The sequence below is a fragment of the Manis javanica genome, chromosome 11 (genome assembly GCF_040802235.1).
Source record: "Manis javanica isolate MJ-LG chromosome 11, MJ_LKY, whole genome shotgun sequence".
Classification (NCBI taxonomy): Eukaryota; Metazoa; Chordata; class Mammalia; order Pholidota; family Manidae; genus Manis; species Manis javanica.
In genome coordinates, this window is record NC_133166.1 from 79,095,865 (window position 1) to 79,119,751 (window position 23,887).

A 23,887-nucleotide genomic window follows, 5' to 3' on the forward strand; every position below is an offset into this window, starting at 1 on the left:
CTCATATTTCCTCTTCCATGAAATGCCTAGTCATGTTTTTCTCATTTTTCTGTTCAAATGGCATTTTTTTCTTACTAATTTATTTAAATTCCTGATAAACATACTCAGTAAGGGGTGTGGTAAATCTTTTTCCTGTTTGTGACCTATCTTCACTTTTATAGTGTATATCACTAAATATTTATGGTTATAAAGTAACAATAAATTGTATTATTTTGCTGAAAATTTATTGTTACAAATTTTAATGTGGTCATTCTTATCCTTAGGCTTATCTTTTTCTCGTAGTTAAGAAACTCTTTCCTAACTCAGGGTTGTAAAGATAATGACCTTTATTTTCTTTCAAAAGTTTAAAAGTTTTGCTTATTACATTTATGGCATTGATCCATTTGGAATTGATTTTTTGAGGAAGCTGTGAAGTAGGGATTCAATTTCATTTGTTCTGTATAGATAACAAGTTGCCTCATTGCCATTATTGATAGCCACTCCTTTCCCCAGCCAGCGCTGTACAATTTCATCTCTGTCACATGTGCACATCTAGTTCAAATAAGATCCATAAGGTAGCTGTGTTGATATCTTCTTAGTATAACCATCTAGTCACTAATGGCTTTAAAAAGTCAAATTAAAAAATTTAAATGTGTTCCTCCTTTTCTTTTGCCCAGAATATTGTTCTTAAAATGTTATTATTATTATAACTTTCTTCAAATTAGATAATTTTATACCTTTGCAGAGGGAATTGATGTTCTTGTTGATTTTCTGAGAGAGCTGCATTTTGAAGAGGAAGAATAAATAAAAAGGTCTTAATAGAGTGTTTTTTATAAATAGGGCAAAAGATTTATGATTTAATTCTGAAGGATTCATCAAAATACTAATTCTTTTCTTTTTCTTTTTTTTCAGGTCCGACCCTTAAACAGTGAAGGATCGTTAAATCTGTTAGGGCTGGAGACAATTAGATTAATATATTTCAAAAATAAGATGGCAGGTAAGAAAATATACATTAATAGGATAGCTTCAAGAGAAATATCCTCTCTGACCTGCGTGCATAGAAAGTGGCAGAGCCCAGACATAAATTCAGGTGTATCTTACTCCAAAGCCTGTGATCTTGACCACTGTTGTACTCTCTCAATATGTTAAGTAAACTCTTAGATTAAAAAGCCAGTCTGTTTAATCTCATATTGCTATCTATACAAGTGAAATATGTGTTTTTGACCTACCTTATTTTTCTTTGGAGTACTGAGGTTAGGAGACAAGTATAGCTGGGATATCTCCTGTACTATTAGTAAATGCATAAAACCTAGCCAAAGTGTGCACCTTGAAACTAAGACACTCATCCTGAGTTCTGATCTGGGACTTTAGAAATACATCTTCTGCTGAAGGGCTTAAAGCTTGTGAAGAGCTAATGACAACATGGGCCGAAGTGGGAGAGAGGAAAGTCACATGGATGCCCAGAACAGGAGCTCTGGGTGTTGCAGGGGAGGGTTGTATCAGAGTGGTAAGGTGAGCCCAGCCCAGGAGACTGTCCACATGTAATTAAAAATGTGTAGACATAATGTACCAAACAGTTAGAATGTTGCCTTTATTATAATCCTCCCTTTTATGTAATAAAATTACTCTCATGTCTTAGCAACAAATTTCTGCATAACATAAGTATTCAAAAATTTATGATCTTTTATGGTGGAGCTATTAAGGAAGAGAGATTTCTGGTATATTATGTGTTTAAAATAATAATTAAAACTGACTTAAAGGTAAGTAAAAACATTGGTATAAAAAAAATCCATTGTAAGTTTGTTGTCAGGAAGGCAGTCTGCTTAAGTAATTATGATAGAAGGAGAGAGGAGCTTTCTTACTGATCATCTACTTGGCTTGCCTTAAACACCCACTTGGCTTCTTCCCATCTTCTTTTCCTCGCTTCAGCTTTTTGGGTGTTAAAAATTCTGAAGATTGGCTTTTCTCTTTTCCCTTATTTAGAGAATGGGATTCATCATGTTGTATGACACTGTTGTCTATTTTATTCTTGAAGTACTTTCACATATTCCAGCATGTTTGAGGAGCCCTTGGCTGACAGTTTTGTTTACTTCTAGGTACTGAAATTAAGATAGACTGAGATGGGCACTGGGATGCTGGGTGTTTACAAGTATCCTTTTCTCTAAGATCAGAGGAATAGAAACTGACAGATTCTTATCTTTAGTAGAGGAAGCTAGGAGGGGCACAGTGCCTTTTCCTGATGGCACTTCTTGCAGATTGAGCAGATTGGATCTTACAAAGGAAATGTTTTATTATGAAAAGTAATTTTAATTGTTATCATTTACATAAATAGTTTACAATTTCTGCCTGATTATTGTGCAGGTTAACAATAGGAGCTTTTTAATACCCTAGGCCATTGAAACCAATATCAGGAGGTAAAGACAGGGTAGAGATGTGGGTGGGGGGTGGCCAAAATGATAGGACACCAAGGCAACTACATTTTTTTTCTTCTGCTAAAATTGTGCCTTCTTAAGTTTATAATCAAATAATGTGAAAATAAGCTTTGTATGCTGTTTAATTTCAGCATGTGTCTGTTTACATATGTTCTGTTGAAAATTACTGCTTATTTACTACAACACACAGCCTTTAAAAATTAGAATTGAATATATTGTACAATTGATTAACATTTGTACTGTCTTGGAGATTAATGGATAAAAATCATTTTAGTACTTTGAAGAACATCATTGTTCTTTGTATTTTTTTTATTAAGGTATAATTGATATACACTCTTATGAAGGTTTCACAAGAAAAACAATGTGGTTATTACATTCATCCTTATTATCCAGTCCCCCTTCATACCCCATTGCAGTCACTGTCCAATCAGTGTAGTAAGATGCCACAGAGTCCCTATTTGTCTTTTCTGAGCTACACTGTCTTCCCGTGACCCCACACACACCATGTATACCGATCATGATACCTCACAAACCCCTTCTCCCTCCCTCCCCACCTGCCTTCCCACACCCCTCCCCTTTGGTAACTGCTAATCCCTTCTTGGAGTCTGTGAGTATGCTACTATTTTATTCCTTCAGTTTTGCTTCGTTATACTCCACAAATGAGGGAAATCATTTGTTATTTGTCTTTCTCTGCCTGACTTATTTCACTAAGCATAATACCCTCTAGCTCCATCCTTTGTTGCAAATGGTAGGATTTGTTTCTTTCTTATGGCTAAATAGTATTCCATTGTGCATATGTACCACATCTTCTTTATCCATTCATCTACTGATGGACTCTTAGATTGCTTCCATATCTTGGCTATTGTAAATAGTGCTGCAATAAACATAGGGGTGCATATGTCTTTTTGAATCTGAGAAGTTGTTTCCTTTGGGTAAATTCCTAGGAGTGGAGTTCCCGGGTCAAATGGTATTTCTATTTTTAGTTTTTTGAGGTACCTCCATATTGCTTTCCACAATGGTTGAACTAATTTACTTTCCCACCAACAGTGTAGGAGGGTTCCCCTTTCTCCACATCCTCACCAGCATTTGTTGTTCCTAGCCTTTTCTATGTTGGCCATCCGAACTGGTATGAGGTGATATCTCATTGTGGTTTTAATTTGCATTTCCCTGATGACTAGCAATGTGGAACATCTTTTCATGTGCATGTTGGCCATCTGAATTTCTTCTTTGGAGAAGTGTCTGTTCATATACTCTGCCCATTTTTTAATTGGGTTATTTACCCATTTTTAATTGGGTGTTGAGGAGTGTGAGTTCTTTATATATTTTGGATATTAACCCCTTGTTCGATATGTCATTGCAAATATATTCTCCCATGCTGTAGGATGACTTTTTGTTCTGCTGATGGTGTCCTTTGGTGTACAGAGCTTTTTAGCATGATGTAGTCCCATTTGTTCATTTTTTATTTTGTTTCCCTTGCCCGAGGAGATGCGTTCAGGAAAAAATTGCTCATGTTTATATTCAAGAGATTTTTACCTATGTTTTCTCCTAAGAGTTTTACGGTTTCATGACTTACATTCAGGACTTTGATCCATTTTGAGTTTACTTTTGTGTATGGGGTTAGACAATAATCCAGTTTCATTCTCTTGCATGTATCTGTCCAGTTTTGCCAACACCAGTTGTTGAAGAGGCTGTCATTTCCCCATTGTATATCCATGGCTTCTTTATCGTATATTAATTGACCATATATGTTTGGATTAATATATGTTGGAGTCTCTATTCTGTTCCACTGGTCTGTGGGTCTGTTCCTGTGCCAGTACCAAATTATCAGGACTGCTTTGGCTATTCAGGGTCTTTTTTGGTTCCATATGAATTTTAGAACTACTTGCTCTAGTTCCTTGAAGAATGCTGTTGGTATTTTGATAGTGATTGCATTGAATCTGTAGATTGCTTTAGGCAGGATGGCCATTTTGACAATATTAATTCTTCCTATCCCTGAGCACAGGATGTGTTTCCATTTATTGGTATCTTCTTTAATTTCTTTCATGAGTGTCTTGTAGTTTTCAGAGTATAGGTCTTTCACTTCCTTGGTTAGGTTTATTCCTAGGTATCTTTGTATTTTTTTTAACAGAAGGAGATGAATTGGTAGTTCCTGAAACATCAGATAATAGTCGGAAACAGATGGTTAGAAGTATTAACAACAAGCGGCGTTATTCCTTCAGAGTCCCAGAAGAGGAGAGGGTGCAACAGAGGAGGTAGGTATTTAATTTATACTCCCATATATACATGCTTGGAGCATCCAAAGGACTGTTTGGTGATAATCTGATCTCTGAACTTCTGTCAGTCATCTATGGTGTCAAAATTTGCAATAATGAATGTACTTGTCAGTGTAATTTTAACTAATACTCTCCAAGTTGTAAGTATGCCCTGGATTAAAGTACCATGTTTGATTCATTTCCCTATATGCATATGAAATAGGATTTTTAGAATGTGGATCTTCCTATAAATATCCATGCATATTACTATATTTGTTTATATATGCATATACATTACCTGTATATATTTAAGAACTTCAAATTAACTGTTCATGAGAAAACAGAAATAGGCTTGTAAGATTTCCAGTTACATATAAAAAACATTTCTAAAGTACTAAAATTTATTTTAAAAGACACATAAAATGGTAAAAATTATCTATAAAATAGAATATGGCTTCTTTGAGATCTAAGTACTAAAAGAACCCTCTCTACTTTCCAGAAAAATAATAAGATTTTATTTAAAATTTCAAACAAAAACTTCTAAGTAGGTTTTTAATTGAATATACTCTGTTAATTCTATCCTTATTAACATTATTTCAGTTTTTAATGAAAAAATAAAGAATGCCTGATTTTTTCCTAAAGTTATGTAGATTAATCACTGAGAAAGTGTCTAAACAGGTGTTTTATCTTACAGAGAGATGCTACGAGATCCAGAAATGAGAAATAAATTAATTTCTAACCCAACTAATTTTAACCACATAGCACACATGGGTCCAGGAGATGGAATACAGATCCTAAAAGACCTTCCCATGGTAAGAAATGAAGCAGGAACGTGAACATAAATGGAGTTAAGAGTAAGGTGGGGGCGGGGGGGAGAGTGCCTGGGTGTGTGTGTGTGCACATGCGTGTGTGCATGCACGTATGCGCCCCTCTGTGCTTGAATACATGCATAGGCTTAAAAGACTATATTAGTATAATGAGGTAATGTTTAGCTCAGTATATCGCAATGTATAAGGTGCACGGTGACATACCTGATGAGAAGAATATAGATTTAGACATGAGTCAAGAACCAAACATACCAAGTTCTTATTTAGTGTGATACCCTATCAGCTTCTCCCATATCTAGACTTGCTATTGTTGGTAGAACAAACTGTCAGATTTGGAGAGGATCTATACCAAGGTTCAGGACTTGGTTACCAAACCACTAAGTTTTCACTATGTTTTAGCAGTTCAGTACAGATATTTGCCCCTTTTGTTTCCTCCAGAGAACCAGGTTAGCTTGGTCATCATTAATGGTCACATCTCTCATCTGATTATGAAATTATATCTTTTTCCTTTCCCCTGTTACAGACATGTTGCCTAGTCAGTCTCACATAAAAAAGTACAATATAAGAAAACTTGTTTTTTTAAACAAAATGAAGATTGGATTCTTGGGCCATTGTGTTGAGATTAAGAATATTAGTGGAATTAGCTAATTATCCAGGTTCTGTTTACACTTAACATTTGAGCATCATAATACTCTCAGCAAACCATTGAAACTTTAACAGGACCCTTTGGATCAGTGGCAACAGCATCCAGATTTGTGAATCTTGACCCAAAGCTCTTTCTAAGGAAGTCTGTCTTCATTACCCTCATTATTAACTCTACCTATGATAGAATATACGACAGACAAAGTGATAGGCAATACAGTTTAATGTGCAGTCAAGTTTTTTTTTTAAAGGAAAGCTTTTAAAGGTGGCTTTGCTTTTATTGCATGGACGAACAAAAGAATTACATTCATTGGAGTCTGAGGCCCTCATGTAAATATTCTGACTAACTAGTTGCCCCTGTGTATGAATGAATGTGACATTCTTACTGTTACAGTTTTTCATCATCATCAAGACACTAATTATATGGTTATAATACTATTCCCCCCTTTAAGGAGTTCCAATCATTCACAATAATCATATAGACTTGGGATTTTTATAGCTGTTCTGGATAAATGTAAATAAAATAGGCAAAAAGATCACAACTAATCTTGATTAGTCATTAAAACTAAGTAAAAAAATGCTAAAGCTGCACATGTTAAATATTGAACTGTTTATACTTACCTATTTCATATTTAAAGGCTATACTATTTCTTCAGCTTTTGCCTGGGAATGAGATTTCAGATTTCTCTCCATTCTTCCCCATTATGAACATTTGTTTAAAGTCCCCAGTCCAGTTTTCCTTTATCCCCAGAAGTAAACATAATATAACCATATAGTTCAAAGCCTCTGTCATTTTCCTTATGGAAGTTACCATGTTAGGTACAAAGCACCTTAAGAGAGAGCACTTTTTTTTATTTTGATGAACAGTTGAAATTTGAATATATTTTAGCTTTTATTTGATAGATCAAATTGTTATGTACTATTTTTTTAAATTTAGTTAGTAAATAGTTTTTAACACCTGATATGTAGTTAGCATTTTGGAGAGAGAGAGGTATACAGATTTGAAACACACACATGTGTTATAGAACAACACATCAACAAATACAAAATGACTTGTAGTTAAAATTTCCTTTCACTTTTGCTTCATTTTTTTTGGTACAAAAAAAAGGACTATAGTTTTCCTCTCATATATTCCAACAACATAAGAATTACAGAAAAATGTTTCTATTAATTCTATTACACTCCACATATTACAGTATTTTCCTTAAGGTGAAATAGTTTCAGAATGTAACAGAATATTCCTCTGTGTGGTATTCTCCTGCATCAGGTAAAAAACTAAATGTGCTTATGTTCCAGAATTATTCAGACTTTCATACACAATAGCAGTTGCTCACTACACACCCTTCAAATAAGCACACTGAAGCAAAATGTCAAATTTCCAACATTGTAAGAGCTTTTATATCCAAGCACCCCTCCTTACTCTGCTTTTTTCCCCTCGCCCTCCCGCCACTTAAAAAGAAATCTCTTTTCTTATTTAAAATAAATTATCTTTATTACTAAGGAAAATAAGTTCAGATGGCATTCCCCAAAGAGTCATTCTCCACCTGACCCCATGACGCAGGGCCTTCTGTACTGGCTGCTCATCCCCATTAGACCTCCTGATGTTTGGTGTTCGTCATCACTGATTTTGTCAGCCAATGATCACCTTGTTGATTCTTTTTGTCAGTAACTCAAGTGCCTTTTTGCCCTGCACTGCAATGCAGTTGTTAATGCTCCTCCATTCCTTTCAAGGTTTCTTACCTTAGAAGCACTTTTGCGTTCTCAGGATGAGAAGTTGGTGTAAACTTTTTAATCTGTTTCTTCACCTGTTCATGTAGATTTGCATCAAAGATTGTATGTGTCTAAATCTCTGCACTCCAAAGCCTAATTTTATTTTCATCTGACTTTCTTCCTTTCACTAGCAAGGGACGTACAATCTGGGACTGTTTCTAGGCATCCATTTAGTCACCTAACAAATATTTTTGCTATACTGTCTGCCCAAAATCATGCTTGTGTTGTAGTAGACTTGGTAAACAGCACAATAATGCATGTCTGAAAAAAAATACTAATATGCATGTCTATACCTGTATGTGTGTGTATATATATGAGTGTATGTATACATATGTTTATTGAAAAGCCTGTGGTATTTAAATATAATCTCAGATTTTAATGTGTTGTTGTTCCCACTCAAATGGAATTATCTATATTAAATGAACCATTTCCAAAAATTAAGATGAAATAAATTCATCTAATGCTAACGTATACAAGAAGAGCTTTCAAATGCCAAAGCTACCTGTTGTCATCCACTCAAAGAGCATGTATCCCAGACATTATTCAAGTCAGTATTCCTTTCCTATGAAATACTTACAAGTTTAGAGAGTTTATTGGATGTCTTTAGAAGCTTAATTCTGTCTCCTTTGTACCAAAATGATAACTGAATATGGTTATTTGCCTCATGATGTTGAAGAGGTGATAAGGGAAAGGGTCATTTTTTTCCCCTTTTTCTCCTTACCAGATATGTGTATCTTCATTAGCTAAGAGAATATAAGCAATTAATATAAAAGAGCATGTACATCTTAGAAGTACATATTGTATTAGTTTTCCTGAGTTCTTTTTGTCAGTTACCTTTTCTCATAGTGGATGCTAATAATAAAGGACAAATTTTTTTTCAGTTGAATGCAAGAATATTTTACCTTCAGAAGATTTATTTTTAGCATTCATATTTATAAAAATTTTACATAAATTATATTTATATTGTGTAGTAATATAAATATATGTTTATAACATTTTTCCTAGCCCTTTACCCGTTCCTAAAGTTATTAATAAAGATAAAATTTCTAACTGAAAGACCTATTAGAGCTTTAAGAAGTGATTTTGCTTCTTTAAGTCAGTTAAATTTATACCAGTAGTTTTTTTTCTTTTTAGAAATAATATCAGGAAGTACTGATTTCATGCAGATCTCTAAATTTAAAACAGTATCTTATGTAGGAGGCTTTCTGTTAAGCCTACATAATTTACCAGATTTTGTTTAACAAAGCAAGCTTATCTCAACTCATAGAACATAAATTCAGTCACCATTTTCTCCCACAACCCATTGCCCCTCTGCCTTCTAATAAACAACATAGCAGTTCAAGAACTGAACCTTGAAAATTCCCACTAGGGAATTAGGGAGGTGACTAGATGCTGAGGGATAATCCCAAATATTTAGAAGTCATTTTGCCTGAAAAACTGGAGTCCTTGGCTCCAAAAGCTTTTTTCTTTATCTTTAGTATTACATTTCATTTTTTTTTATACACCTGAAAATTGACCTGAAGATTTCCCCGTGTTAAAAGCAGACGTGTGCTTTGGGTGTCTGCGTGGAGGTGAGTTTGGGCTGCTACAGTAAACGAGTAATTGGTATATTCCACAGTTACTCACTGTTTTTGTTATAAGAAAATAAGATTAGTAAAAACAAACACACATCACCCATCTATAAAGACTAGAACACAGTTTTAGGTTTCTAAAGAAATGGTGTTCGTGGCACTTCTAGTGAGGCTGGACCTATGTTTACTTGTTCTTTTAACTATTTTTTGCTTTTTCTGTCTTTATTGTTTTTGGTACAGTTTTGCCATGTTTGATTCAATCACATGTTTTAAAAATACTGAACTAAACTCTGAAAGTCTCCTTGCATCTCTGGAAGTCCAGTTTCTACTCACTTAATGGTAATAAAAGAGTAATTTTTGAAGTAAATTATCTTATTTTGCAAGTCAGCTATTTAAGTAACTGGCAAAAAGATTGCAAAAGTTAACTTTCTAAGGCCTAAAAGTATTTCATGAAGGGTTCAGTTCTGATGTGAGATTTCTTCTATGAGCATGTTGTCTCCATGGTCATCGCCTCATACCTCTTCTTCTTCCTGTCGTTTTGGTAGCCGGGTTTCCCTGGTCCATCCCCTCATCATCACTGCGGTCTGATCTCCTCTCCGATCAACTTTGAGCACATCTATCACATGACTGTTAATTCTGCTGAACAGTTTCTCTCTCCTGATTCCATAAACCCTGGGTCTCCCCCGTCTCTGCGCTCTGTCCCCGGTACACCAAGCTTTATGACTCTGAGGGTATGAACAGCTGAGTCAGGTGTTAACTGACTAACCACGTGTGGATCTCATGCCTGGCTTCTGAGTAACACTGCCAAGGCGGCACATTTGTGAATGTTTCCTTTGGCCTGTTTCTCTTTCACCACACTTCTGTTCTTCCTTCCTTCTCTTTCTTCAAGTTCTATCTGGTTTCTAATTTTGAGGAAAAAGATGAGGACTGGGGAGGATTTCAGTTTTATTTTTGAAATAGTTGGAGGTTTTTCTGTGTTTCATGAAAGATATTCCCATCATGGTATTTTCCTTTACAGATACCATCAGAGACCCTGTGTGGGTCTTTATTCTGTTAAAACAAATGAAAAAAGATGGATCCCAGCATTTCTGAATTTTTTATAGCTTGTTACTCTAGAGCCAGTTGAATTCAGAGAAATGTTTTCATATGGAGTAAAGGTAAAGTCTGCAGTAGGGCCCAGCCCCAAGCTGCCTACTACAGTAAACTCCTTGGAAAGCTTAAATATCTCCAAAGTAAAAGACATAATCATATTAATGAGTAACAGGAAAAATTACAGAAAGAGGGTAATCTTACTAGTCTTTGAGTTGCTGATATGCCTTTAATTCCAACCAGGATCCACGATGTAAAGCTAACTCAGAAAAAAACAAAGTGTGCCACATTCTGAGGGCTGTGGCGCCTGCTGTGGGCCTTTCCACTCAGCCAGTGGCTTTGCTGTGGCATGAGAGTCGGTGGCCGTAGAGCTGAATAGCCATACTTACATCAAGAAATACATATTTGCACTAACCTCAGGGGAACATTTTCTCAAGTTCGTTTTGCAGACAATAAAATATTTGGATCATATCATACAAACCCATTTCCCAAAGTGCCTTCTGACTTAGAAAAATAGTATAGTAAAGCAGCTTTCCAATAAGAAAACTACTATAGGGTGAGAAGTTAATTTTTTTATTTTTGTTTGTATTAAAAAATTACTCTAAATTATGATGTTTTAAATTTCATTATCAGTGACATTACACTGTAATGTCATTTAAATATCCTACTTGACAAAATAAGTTTATGATGAAAGTAAGTTTTAGTTTGCTTGGTGACAGATTTCAGGGAATGGATTCCAGAGGAATGTTATGTAATTTATTCAGTCAAATTTTTCATAAGAAAGTTGGTGGAAATGTTGCTTATCTACAGTAGAAATAGAAAACTCATCTATAAGTAGAAACACTGTCATCAGGGCAGGTTGTACCCTGAGCTTCAGCATATTTGTACATATTTGTACATGAAAAGAACTAGCAGCTTAGGTTTTATGTCTCTTTATAGTGAAGTTAAACTTCAGCTGAATGAATAATAACCATTTATAAAACTTATCTTCTATGTACCATTCTTTTATTACTTCAACATTCAGTGTTACTAAACTGGTATATTTTTACAGGCTTAATTTTTGCCATTTATTCTAGAGAAGTTTTATAGAGAAGGACAAAATCAAGGTATTTTAGGATTTATAGCAAAACAATGAAGATATAAAGGTTGAAACTGATAGTCCTGCCTCTCTTGAGCTCTCCTTTGCTGCATTATGTGCATGTAGCTGGTGTCTTACAGAGCTGCTCCTGTTTGCGAGAATGTTGACATGCTAGCACTGACTTTGAGTTTTAAATTTTTTGTTTTCTTAAAGAAAAAAAGCATTTGCTTTAAACAAATAACATACTAAGAATTACATGGAATTTGCAAATGTGATGAATCAAAATGGTAGTGGTTGAATTTGGGACCAGCCTCCCAGCCAACTTTCACTATGTGTGATTCTTCAAAATACATGATTTGGTGTTTCCCAGGAGATACTAACATGTGTTTTCTAGTTGCTAACTTTGGGCCTGTTAGTTGTCTTGCTGTAACTTTTTCCCAGGTCAGGTGTCAGCCCCAACACCCCTTCTTCTGGTCCGAAAAATTTGGGCCCATCAAGGAGGCCAAGTGCTTTCTAATCTCGGCCATGTTCAGACAGCTCATCCTACCACCACCTCTCTAGATGCATATGACTTTCAAGACACTGTATGGCCCATTTTCCTACATCGGACACAAAATCATTCGGTAATTAGATCTAAAACTTCTCAGACCAGTATTCCCAAGTTAAGTCACTTCACCCAGGCTGTGATTGTTGCAAACGCCATATTTACGGCTCATAGTACTGTCTACTCTGTGTCAGGTCGTGGGCAGCCTGGCAATCGAGGGTCACTGGCAAACAGCTCCATCAGTATCACACCAATAAAATATTGACTTGAGAGGAATGTACTTTCAATGGACTTTCCTCCCAAATGGGCTTATCTGGCCACTGAGTTATCCTAAGCAAATAAAAATCTCACACATAGTAAAAGCTTTGTTCAGTAACCTGCAAACATCCATGTAATTCTACATATCACTGTTCCTTCTAACCATGTAACTTACTGTTTGTTCCCACAACAAGCAGAACTCTTATTTGTTGGTAAGTATCACAGTGAGTATGAGGATAAGCACTTACCTCGGGTGGGAAGACTTTATCACTTTGGTCAAGATAATTTTATTTCTTGAAATTATAGTGAAAAATAGACATCTCTGCAGAAAGTCAGCTTCTCTGTGGTTGAAAATTTTTTTTCTCCTTTGTCTTTAGAACCCTCGGCCTCAGGAAAGTCGGGCAGTATTCAGTGGCTCTGTCAGTATTCCATCTATCACCAAATCCCGCCCTGAGCCTGGTCGCTCCATGAGCGCCAGCAGTGGCCTGTCAGCAAGTAAGTGGACCGGCTGCCAGGAGGCATGTCCATGACAAGGTGGTACCTGTACCTGCAAGTCCTCTGGGCTGATGCACAGTCCCTTCCCACTCAGGGAGTCTGTGTGTATTATCAGGCAGCTTCAGTGTCTCAGACCCTTTGGGGTAATGCCTAGTAAGCGTCATGCCATTGGTCATGGAGTCCTCTCATAAATAATACTTGGAAGGGCACAACAATAGAGAATAACAAGGGGTAGCTGTTGGGGGTGTGAGAAGTCACATGACCTTCCTAGGAGTGAAGTCAAGTTTATGTCATGTTTCATTAACTGAAAGAAGGCCATTGTGGCTACATGGTTGGTCAGGGAGTGCCAAAAAATAAAGTACAAAAGGTAGGCAAGAGTCAGATCAGACAGAGACTTGGAGACCAAGGCAGCAAGGCATTTTGTATTTTATTAAAATGCAACACAACTCACGCTCCCTGATTTCAAGCTATACTACAAAGCTACAGTGATTAAACTGGTATGGTAACAACAACAGACACAAAGATCAATGGAACAGAACAGAAAGCCCAGAAATAAATTCACGCATATAAAGTCAATTAATATGTGACAGAGGAGGAAAGAATATACAGTGGGGAAAAGATAGTCTCTTCAATAAATGATGTTGGGAAAACTGGACAGTTCCATTCAAGAGAAACTGGATCATTGTCTTACACCACACACAAAAGTAAACTCGAAATGGATTAAAGACCTAAATATAAGACATGAAACCATAAAATTCTCATAAGAAAACATAAGCAAAAACTTCTTGAACATAAGCATGAGTAATTTTTTTCTGGATACATCTCTCTGGGCAAGGGAAACAAAAGCAAAAATAAACAAATGGAACTACATCAAACTAAAAAGCTTCTGTACAGCAAAGGAAACCCATCAACACAATGAAAAGCTAATCTAGAGTATGGGAGAATTATATTTGATTTAAATGATACATCTGACAAGGGTCTAACATCCAAAACAATGTAAAGAACTCATATAATTCAACACCAGAAAAATAACCCAATTAAAAAATGGGCAGAGGATCAGAATAAATATTTTTCCAAAGAAGACAACAGATGACCAACGGGCACATGAAAAGATGCTCCACATTGCTAATCATCAGGGAAATGCAAGTCAAAACCACAATGAGGTATCACCTCACACCTAGTTAGAATGCCCAAAAGACAAGAAATAAAAAGTGTTGGCAAGGATGTGGAGAAAAGGTAACCCTCTTACACTGTCAGCGAGAATGTAAATTGATGCAGCCACTATGGGAAACAGTATGGAGGTTCCTCAAAAACTAAAAAGAGAAATACCACATGACTCAGTAAGTCCATTTGTAAGCATTTACCCAAAGAAACCAAAATCCCTGATTTGAAAAGATAAATGCACCCCTATGTTTATTGCCATATTATTATTTACAACAACCAAGATACGGAAGAAACCAAAGTGTCCATCAGTAGATGATAAAGAGGATGTGGGACATATACACAATGGAGTATCATTCAGCCATAAAAAAGAAAAATCCTGCCATTTGTGACAACATGGATGAAACTAGAGGGTATTATAATCAGTGAAATAAGCCAGGTGAAGAAAGACAAATACCAAATCTAAAAAACAACAACAACAAAACAGCAGTAGATCCACAGACACTGAGAAGTGACTGGTAGTTACCATGGTGGAGGGGGTAAGGTGGGTGAGGTGAAAGGGATTGAAAAACAAAAAAAACAGAAAACTTCTAAAGAGTTTTAAGTAGGGTAGGACTGTTAACCAATTTACATTCTTAAAAGGATCCCTCCAGCTGCCAAGTGGAGAGTGGGTTACAAGGCAGAGGGGGAAGCAAGCAGTAGGAGCTGATCAGGCCAGAAGGTGTGGAGAAGACCAGAACAGGGCGGAGGAGATTGTCTCCAGGTGTGTTTTCAGAGGTAGAAACAGTAAGACCTGGACAGAGTTAGTTTGGGAAAGTGAGGGAGGGGGATGAGTTAGCGATACTCCTGGGCTTCCCTCTTGAACAGGAGTGGGCTGACATGCTGGTTCAAGAGGGGCTGGAGGGTGCACAGGCATGTGCAAAGGTCCTGAGGTAGGAAGATACTAGCATGTTTGATAACTGAAAGAGCTAATACAGGTTCAAGAATATCTCCTTTTGCCACAAAAGCATGGTAACATTCAGCATTCATCAGTAACATTTCAAGGACCCATTACATGGATGTTTCTGCTAAGGCACAGGGGATAGATTCCTGTAGGACCAAGTACCTCATTTCAGGTGGTCCACAGTCTTCATCAGCCTCTCTCTTCATCCTGACCTGCAGCATCTCTTCTTACACTTCTGTGCAGAACCCTGAGCCGAGGGACCATGGAGGAAATGCCGTGGTGGGCTGGTGTCAGCTGCTAGCCCAGTACAACTTCAGGGGAGGACGGAACAGAAAGTCGTGTTAGAAGGGTCTGTTTACCTGAATAGAACTACACCAGAAATGTAGTCTCCTTGAATTCACTGAGATCGTTGGTAGTTCCTGGATTATAAGCAGTGAGGTAGATGGTCAAATGATCATTGCAGCTTCTGGTTTGAGGAAAACTTCTTAGCCAAGGGCTACTTTTCTGCCACTCTCAAAAGAAGTGTGGTGCTTAGAGACCAGAGGAAGCATAACCTACTTGTGCCAACATCACTGCAGCCCCAAAACATGTCAGTTGTATGTGGAGCAAAACCTCTCTTCACTTCCCTACCACTGATCTCAAAGAGAAACTGATTGCACTAAATCCAGTTTCACATTTAAAAGTCATCGTGGTCAAAAAAAATGTACATGTGAGGCCCAATGTGTGAGCAGGAGCCTCTGCCACAGGCCGGGTTTCCTCCTCCACCTATTGTTCATCCGGCATTGACCCAGCGTCTTCTCTTTGCCCCGCTGCTGTTTTCAGGCCCTGGCAGAGGAAAGGTGAATGGTGAGGCGGTGGTAACCTCTTGCTATGGAATAAATTACCCCAGAACTGAGAAGATTAAAACAACAAACGTTTATTATCCTCACCGTCTAGGACAGCCGGGGGCCTGGGAGCAGCTTGGCAGTGATTCCAGCTCAGGATTTTGCAGAAGGTGGTAGTCCCACTGCCGGGGCCTGACTGTGACTCAGAACCCTCTCCCAGTCACCCATGTGGCCGTTTGCAGGCCTCAGCTTCTTGCCGACTTGGTTGGAGGCCTTTCCGCCTGATTTGGGCCTGAATGTCCTCGTGAAATGCCTCTAGCTTCCCCCAGAGCAAGTGACCTGCAAGTCCAAGAGATGGAAGCTGCAGTCTTTCTGTAATTTATGAAATTGCAGGTAATTGCAGATAAAGAAAATACCTGAAATACAGAGCCCACCAGGCTAGGTAGGCCATCTCCATCTCCTCAGGAATGCGGTGGGAGGCCTGCCGCCCTTGGCAGTACCCCAGGACAGACTGCAGCCCTGGCTGCTTCACGCCATCACCAGTGATCAGGTTGGGCTTCCTCAGAGTCTTGGTTCAGCTGTGTGCAGAGGTGAGAGAAAGGCCACCCCAGGGATTGTAAGGGCACCTGCCATTTAGAGTACCTCCGACAGCACTCCCACAGGCTTGGGAAAAGGGATGCCTATTTGAGGTCACAAGGTTGGCAGGCAGAAGCCTCTGCAGTTTGGATCTAATGTTCAGAACCACAGAACTAGAAAATAGTGACTTACACCACAGTTTTTGTTGTGCGCACTAGATTAGGCATGGTATTGAAGATGATTTATGCCTTTAAATTGGTTATAGTCCAAGGAGACAGAAGAGCCACACCACAGAAGAATACATTCCAAAGGGACACCAGCAAATGGGAGTCCACGTGCACCCGAGGAAGGTCATGCCTAAAGCCTGGATGGAGTGCTGGGGGGTCGGGGGTCCAGTGGTCCTTCCCCTGAGATGCATTCTGCAGTTGTCAGGAGAGCTTGTAAATGTGACATCAGAAATTCTGCTATCATTGGTCTGGAATGGGGCCCAGGCATTGGGTTTTCTGGGCTAGCATACAGAGCATACCTCCAGCACTGGTAGCCTCTGCAGTAAGGCCATCATGGTAACAGGGAAATGCAGGCACAGTTCTGACCACAGCAAAGAAGCTCCTGGAAAGAAGCTTCCCAGGACCCTGGGCGGGTCTCTGCCAGGCAGGCTCCTATGCAGTGTATTGATGAAGACTTCTGTACTTCAATGGCCACTGGGTGCATATGCTTTACACATCAGGTGTTGACATTTTCATTGAATTGTTAATGTAAGAAACTAAACTGGGTTTTACTGAGCCAGCAAAAGGTTGAAACTATCATAATCTGTATCTTAAATAGTTGTACCAAAACTCAACTGCAGAAGGTGGTATAGTCCCTCTTTAACTGATGATCTTAATATTGAAGCTCAGCAAGATCAGAACATTTTTTTAAGCACAAAGTAAAGGACAGTAGGCATGCTAATAATTTTAAAACATTACCCTAACATTTCCAAGGGTTGTTTGGTCACCCTCTTTCTTCACTAAAGGGTACTGGCCCTTTATGTCCCCACTCTAAGAACCTCAACAGTGTGACTTTAAAGCAGCTCACCTCATCTTTGCAACTCAGGCAAACCCTGTGAATGCAAATGCTTCTCCTATGTTTTGTTTTTTATAAGAATTCTCTAAAAGTTAAGTGATAGTCATGCATCATGTATAGCCACCTTTATTTGTGGGACCTGTGCTGCTGCACTTCCTGGTTCAGCTTATGTGTTTGACCACCTGCTGTGCACCAGGTCCTGTGCTAGGCCTGGGGAAGCAAAGACCATCTACCCGTGGGGAGCATGGCAGGCACACAGTAATAACACAACGCCACACATGCCGACATAGAGGTGGTGACAGATGCTGGGGGGCACATGGGTGGACTTGCAGGACTGATTCTGTGGGACCTGTCCTGCCTGCAAGCAAGGCTGTCCAGGAACGGCCACTCAGTGCAAATAGGGTAGCCTTGAGTGCTGCCCACTCACCTGGCATCCAGATGGTGGGACTGGAGTAGGAAGAGCTGCATGAGGTAGCTGGGCTCTGGGAGCTTGGGTGCCAAAGTGGCTGGCCTCACCACCCACCAGTGAAGGGCTCTGAGCCAAGAAGGATGACCCCAAGGCAGCAGGAGGGATGGTTTGTCCTGTCAACAGTCTGTACACTTGCTGAAGGACCGTCCCCTTCTGCATGTATAAAGCTGTACCTGAATGATGTACTGTAGGGTCATCTGCACAGAACGGCAGCGCGTTAAAGAGAGAATTCTCTGGAGGAAGCTACAGTGCGAAGTGGCAGCCCGTGCCCTCCCCGTCCGAGGGCTCACTGTCTTCAGGAGGCATGGACCAGGGGAGTGATGCGCCAGCGAGGGACTGTGACGGAGAGGTGAGTGGGGCGTGGGCAGCAGCTGTGCCGAGGGCAGGGCTCTGGAGGGCCCTGTGTCAGAGACTGCCCTTACCGACGTAGTCCCCCCCCTTGAGGTCGGCCTCAGCTGCGGCAGGGGTCTCCATGCCGGCAGGGCCAAAGCCTGTCTTGTGTTGCAAACTGAAGTGCTGCCGAAGATGTTCAGACTTAAGATAGCTTTTGTGTGAAAATGACCTACATTTCTAAAGCCCAGCAAAAGGACAATGAGCATTGGTCTTATTCTGTGCCTCTTACTCTAAGCTCAGAAGAAGGGCTTCACTCTGACAGAAAAACCGTATGGTCAGAGTGGCTGAAGGGGACCCACGGGGACCTGAGCCCTCCTGCCCTCTGCTTCTTTCTAACGTCTTCCTTTGGGCCTTTCAGGACTCTGATTCCCCGAGGCATTCCACCGCTTCCAACAGCTCCAACCTGAGCAGCCCTCCCAGCCCCGTGTCACCCCGGAAGACCAAGAGCCTCTCTTTGGAGAGCACTGACCACGGGAGCTGGGACCCCTGAACTGCCTCAGTGCTCACGCCTGATAAGAGCCCTTCCCTGCTGGCTCCCCACCCTGCTCTCCTTTCCTCACGCCCTCTGCCTCTGCCTGGAAGCACAGGGCTGGCAGCAGCCCCAGGGTGGGGGTTCAGGAGTTCTGACTCTGACTCTGTGACTCTCAGATCCCGTGACCCACACCCCTCCACTTACAGCAGCAGCCGTAAGGGCACACTTCCATCCCGCAGCTTAGATTCATACTGATTCAGTTCTGTACACGAGAGTGACTTTCCATGCTATTTTACACCCCTCCCCTCCCAGAAGGTAGCCTAAGTACACAGATCCCACAAATGTAAGTGATAAGAACAAGATCAGGCAGACTGTTTTCCCTGTAGAATCTCATAGTCCTGAGATTACCACCTGGCGTCCCGTCGTCCCAGCACGGCACACCCAGCTCTCACTCAGCACCTGCAGTGAATGACCGCCTGATCGGTGCCAGTAAATCCTTAGTAACTAAAACTGCATATTTTACTACAATACAGAGTTTAAATACACAAAAGTAGAGGTTAAATATTGAATGTATATAGTAAAAAAAAGCATCTTGTAGTCAGCAAAAGATGGATGCATATATGAGAGATCATTTAATTTAAAGAGATGTGTTGTTTTCTTGTCTGTCCTCAGCCAAGTAATTTAAAGGGTAGGAAGGCCTCCGGCTGACACTTGCAGGCATTCATAGAGGGAGAGCGAGAGGAATCAGAGTTCCCTTTAGCACCAGTTCTCAAACCGGCTGAGGTCACAGTTACCCAGGAGCTTTAGAACAACACTCAGAGACTTTGGCTTCCTTAGTTTGGAGTGTGGCCTGGCACAGACGTAACATGGAAAGCCTCTTCAGCAGCATGATCAAAAGGCATATTTACTTCAAGACATTTTTCTATTAGTAGAATTTGAACCACGCTTCTCAATTTTTATATTTTGGTATCTTCTGCAGATGAATGTAGAAAAGCAGTTTTGCCACCTTCCAATCCCTTCCATTGAAAGGACATGTGGAATGTCATGGCTTCTGGAGGTCCATAAAAAGGCTCACGAAAGTGCTTTCTTCCTGGGCTAATCCACTCCCTGAGTTGCCATGAGGCATCTGTCCCCCAGCTGAGCCGGCTTCCCTGGGGAGCTGTCTGTTATGACAGTGGTGTCAGCTTCCTCAAATAAGCCTGGGGGGAAAAAAAGGTTTAATTACCAAATAATATAAAACCTCAAGTGCAAGAACTTGAACAGCCTTAACCAAATATTCTCCCACACTCGGTGGAAAAGGACGCGTCCCACCCCAGGGTGCAGGCAGGACAGTAGCCTGGCATGGCCTTCTTGCCTGGGCCTGAGTTTCCTCCGTCAGTTGCTACACTGTGCAGTTGGTTACATTTCCTTTCAATTCCTGCTGTTTTAATTACCAAGAGGAAATGAGCTGCAGAACCAGAAATTTCTCCAGTCATTTCACCAGTTAAGTACCTAAGTAGAGAAAGAGGTAGAAATAAAAGTGACTCATTATTAAGAGAGTTTGTCCCTTTTACATTTCTAAATTTCTCTGAGAAATAGAAACAGGGTTTTCTGCTCTTTAAGATCCAGCTCAAAGGAAGAGCCGTGCGGTTGAGCCTGTGTTCCGCCTGGGTTCACACCCTCCTCTGAGCCGAGGGCCTTCCCAGCCCGGCCAGAGCCTTTTCCCGGTTGATGCTACTCTGAGGAGAAAGCTGCCAGGAGCAGGGAGGGAAGAAAGGATCCTGCCTGGGGATTATGTTGCAAAGGGTTACCAGGGAGAAGTGAAAGTAATAACATCTGCCTGCAGGTGTAGTTTATTTTACTTTGGCTTAATTCACAGCACAATTCTAGTCATAATTCACTGCACAGTTCTCATCGCCTTCATCTTTAGGCCTTTGGAAAACCACTTTTGTCCACCCAGATACTGAGGGTCACACCTTGAGTTTGGTTGTTGCACGTGATCCTGGTACCTCCTCAAAACTGGCGCTAATCAGCCCACGGCGCGTGGGGCCTGACTAGTGCTGCCCCTCCTCCCTCCGCTGCCCTGGCAGGATTCGCTCTCCCACTAAGCCAATAGCTTCTAGTTTTGTCAACCAAGTGTAAACTTCTGTTTCCTGTAGATGCTGATTTTTTAAAGCATGCTTTTAGGATCAGAATACCCCCAACCTGAAGCCTGGCCGCCACTGCAGTAGGTCACATGGGCAGATGAGGGAGCCGCTGAGGCTGTGCGGCCGCCAGATCACTGCACGTGTAGTAGTAGCCTGGTGGGTCACACCACAGCACGTCCTGAGTTTTCCACAGCCATCTTCAGTGGTCCTACTAGCTGTAATGGAGCAGTCCCAAATGTGATAGATTCTAACAGCAGGACTTTGGGAGAAACACTGGGTTTGGGGCGGGGGTTCCTAAGATAATGGTCAACCCACAGGGCATATCCCCACTCTTCAGTAAGAGGCAGTTACCTTCAGAAGCTTCTGAAAGGAATGATTTGAAAAGGTGGGGAGTGGGTTCCAGGGAAACAGGAAACATGATCACTCAAAGGGTCAGAAACACCAATCATGGAAAAGGCAAGGTGCTGCTGTCTGCTGTCAATCTTTCTGTGTAGAAAGTATTTTTAAAGTATAGGGCAGCAGGAACTTACTTCTCTAGGAAAAGGAAAAATAGATGGAGAAGCATTTCTGGCTTAGTCTGTATGTGTTGGTATTTGGTGCTATATCTATGTCCAGCCAATTTGTTGTCTACCCTTGAATTCTGACTAATCTAGCCATGTGTTTTAGGTGTATAAAATTATATATACACATAAATATTTTCCTTTTTGCCAAAAACAAAATACTTCCTCCTCGTCAAATGATCACTAAAGCAGATTGCGCTTTTTTAGCTTGGTGTTTGCCCACATACATGCACCCACACCGGTCCCTAGGCTTAGAGGTTTGTGTTCTTTCCCAGGGAGCTGTCTCAAGGCCGTGAGGTACACTACAAAGGGCCCATCCATTTCGTTTTCCAAGCAGTTCATATACCCAAGCTTCAGGGAAGAATCTGAAATTACTGTTATGTTTATAGCAGTCTGTCATTCCCGGTTTTCTCTCAACCTCTCTCTGCCTTCCATATGGTTACATTATGTAATTTTGTCACTTAATCACCACATCTACTTATGTGAAAGACCAGTTGCATTTATATGAACTCATATCAGAAAAGAGCAGGGGGCAGACATCCCAAACCCCCCAGGTGCAGCAGGGCTGTTTGCCAGCCTTTCAAGTGGTCACACACTGCTAAGTGGGGCATGGCATGCTCACCACCCACTGGACAGAGGCTGCTGCCCGAGTCCGCTGGGCACCACAGGGAAGTCTCTTTACTGGTCTCCTGAGTTCGTAAGCACCTGATGTCTCACTGAGTCCATCTTAAACCCTTTCTTCATTACAACTATTATTCAAGTTCTCTGGGAAGACCCACTAGAGAAGAGGGCCTTGCTTCAGCTGGTGTCCATCTCCCCTCCCAGCTCTGCCCAGCTGGCTGGCATTTCCCCACTCTTGGGGCAGCCATACACACACGAGACCATTTCATTTATGGGGATTGACCAAAAGAAAAAATTCCATGAAAACAAAATGACCTGCCTTTTTATTTGATAGTGTGATACCATTTATAAAATTTTTAGGATTTTTTCTCATTGTAATATTATTGTACAGTTTTGCATGGCCTAGGTGTAATCATTTTTTTGTTTAGAATATAATGCTGACAAATGTGTGTATGGAAGGGGAAAAGATAATCGATTTGGCCTCTGATCACTCCTTTTTTCATTTCGTTTGGTTTTATGCCCTCAGTGTCTTAGGGAACTTTATAAGAGATTCTCTGCTACCAAACAATGGTGTGGATTCTTTTTTGCACAGAAATATTTAAGGTGGGATAGTCAAAAAATGTAAAGGACTCCTCGCTACTCTTTTATGTTGGTATCACTTATTAACCAGACTTTGATGTATTGCAATAAAACAGGGAACTGTTAGAATTGAGTACTTTGTCTTTTTTTTCCCCTGATTAAAAGTCTGCAGATGGAGAAAAGGTGATTGGCTGTTTTCATCATCTTTGATCCTGCTTTCTGCCAGTCCCCGCCTCAGCCAGGCTTCCCCCCATACTACAGAAGGGCATGGGGTTAGTTTAGGACTTTCTTAGTTCCTCCCACAGCTCAGTAAGAGTGATGTTCAGTTCTCTCGGGGCTTTCAGTTCCCTTCTGCTCATACTGCCCTGGTGCCAGGCTCCACCTGAGGGCCCCTCAGGGCTCTGCTGCAGTCAGCTGGGGGTCCTCCACCCTACGGTCCCTCTCCGCAGCCAGAATTCCCCCATTGTCACGTCTGTGTGAACGTGGGGGCCACTGGACTGTGTCTCTTGAACTATGGCTGCAACTAGTTACTCTGAGGTAACTTCCATTCACAGGTACTGGTTTCTGCTGGACATGCTGGTCCGTTAAAATGCATGCCGTTTGGGAGGCAGCAATTGTGCTGTGGTTCAGAGCAAGGCTTGGCAAAAGTTCTCTGTAAGGGTGAGTGGACAGAGCTTTTGGCTGTGGGCTGTCCAGCCTCTGCCCCAGCAGCCAGAAAACAGCCCTAGAGAAACAGAATGACAGAGCAGCAGTGTTTCAAGGGAGCGTGGTTTGCCAGACCTTGGTTTAGAGTAGGGTAAGCATGGACTGTGAGGCCAGACTGGCTTGTTCCAAATTCTGGTTCCACTGACCAATGATACTCGCCCGCCACTTAGCTTCTGAGCCAAGTTTCCGCCCATTCTGAGTGTTGCAGGTGTGAAGCTGTATGTGCACATAATGGATCCTCTCGAAGGACCATGAAAACTGAGGAGGGATGGGCGTGTGGTGCTGGGCGCCAGGGCCCACCCTCCATGGTCCCCAGTAGCTGTTCCGTACCTGGAGCCCAGCCCAGCCCAGGTCTGTTACTCCTCAGTCCCAAAGTGCAGGAAGTAGGGCTGTCTCCCTGTAAGAACCCCCAACACCTGGAGCACCTACTTAGGATGGCTGCAGGCTCTCCATGGCATT

General features: G+C 40.8%; 1 protein-coding gene across 14 annotated transcripts in view; it reads left to right on the top strand.

Annotated features, from left to right (window-relative positions):
• CDC42BPA (CDC42 binding protein kinase alpha) overlaps nt 1-22,852 on the top strand; it is a 288,893-nt gene extending 266,041 nt beyond the window's left edge. For 7 of the 14 annotated variants that reach the window (XM_073216736.1, XM_073216729.1, XM_073216730.1 and 4 more), the window contains 7 exons: nt 892-976; nt 4,540-4,663; nt 5,358-5,475; nt 10,019-10,204; nt 12,820-12,937; nt 18,164-18,321; nt 18,724-22,852. In XM_073216736.1, coding sequence (XP_073072837.1) covers nt 892-976; nt 4,540-4,663; nt 5,358-5,475; nt 10,019-10,204; nt 12,820-12,937; nt 18,164-18,321; nt 18,724-18,855 — 921 coding nt within the window. In that variant the 3' untranslated portion in view covers nt 18,856-22,852. Of the gene's footprint in view, nt 1-891; nt 977-4,539; nt 4,664-5,357; nt 5,476-9,713; nt 9,956-10,018; nt 10,205-12,819; nt 12,938-18,163; nt 18,322-18,723 lie in introns of those variants that run through there. The other 7 variants (XM_037013633.2, XM_037013634.2, XM_037013635.2 and 4 more) reach the window with 2 other exon arrangements.
• Nucleotides 22,853-23,887: the final 1,035 nt, after the last annotated feature.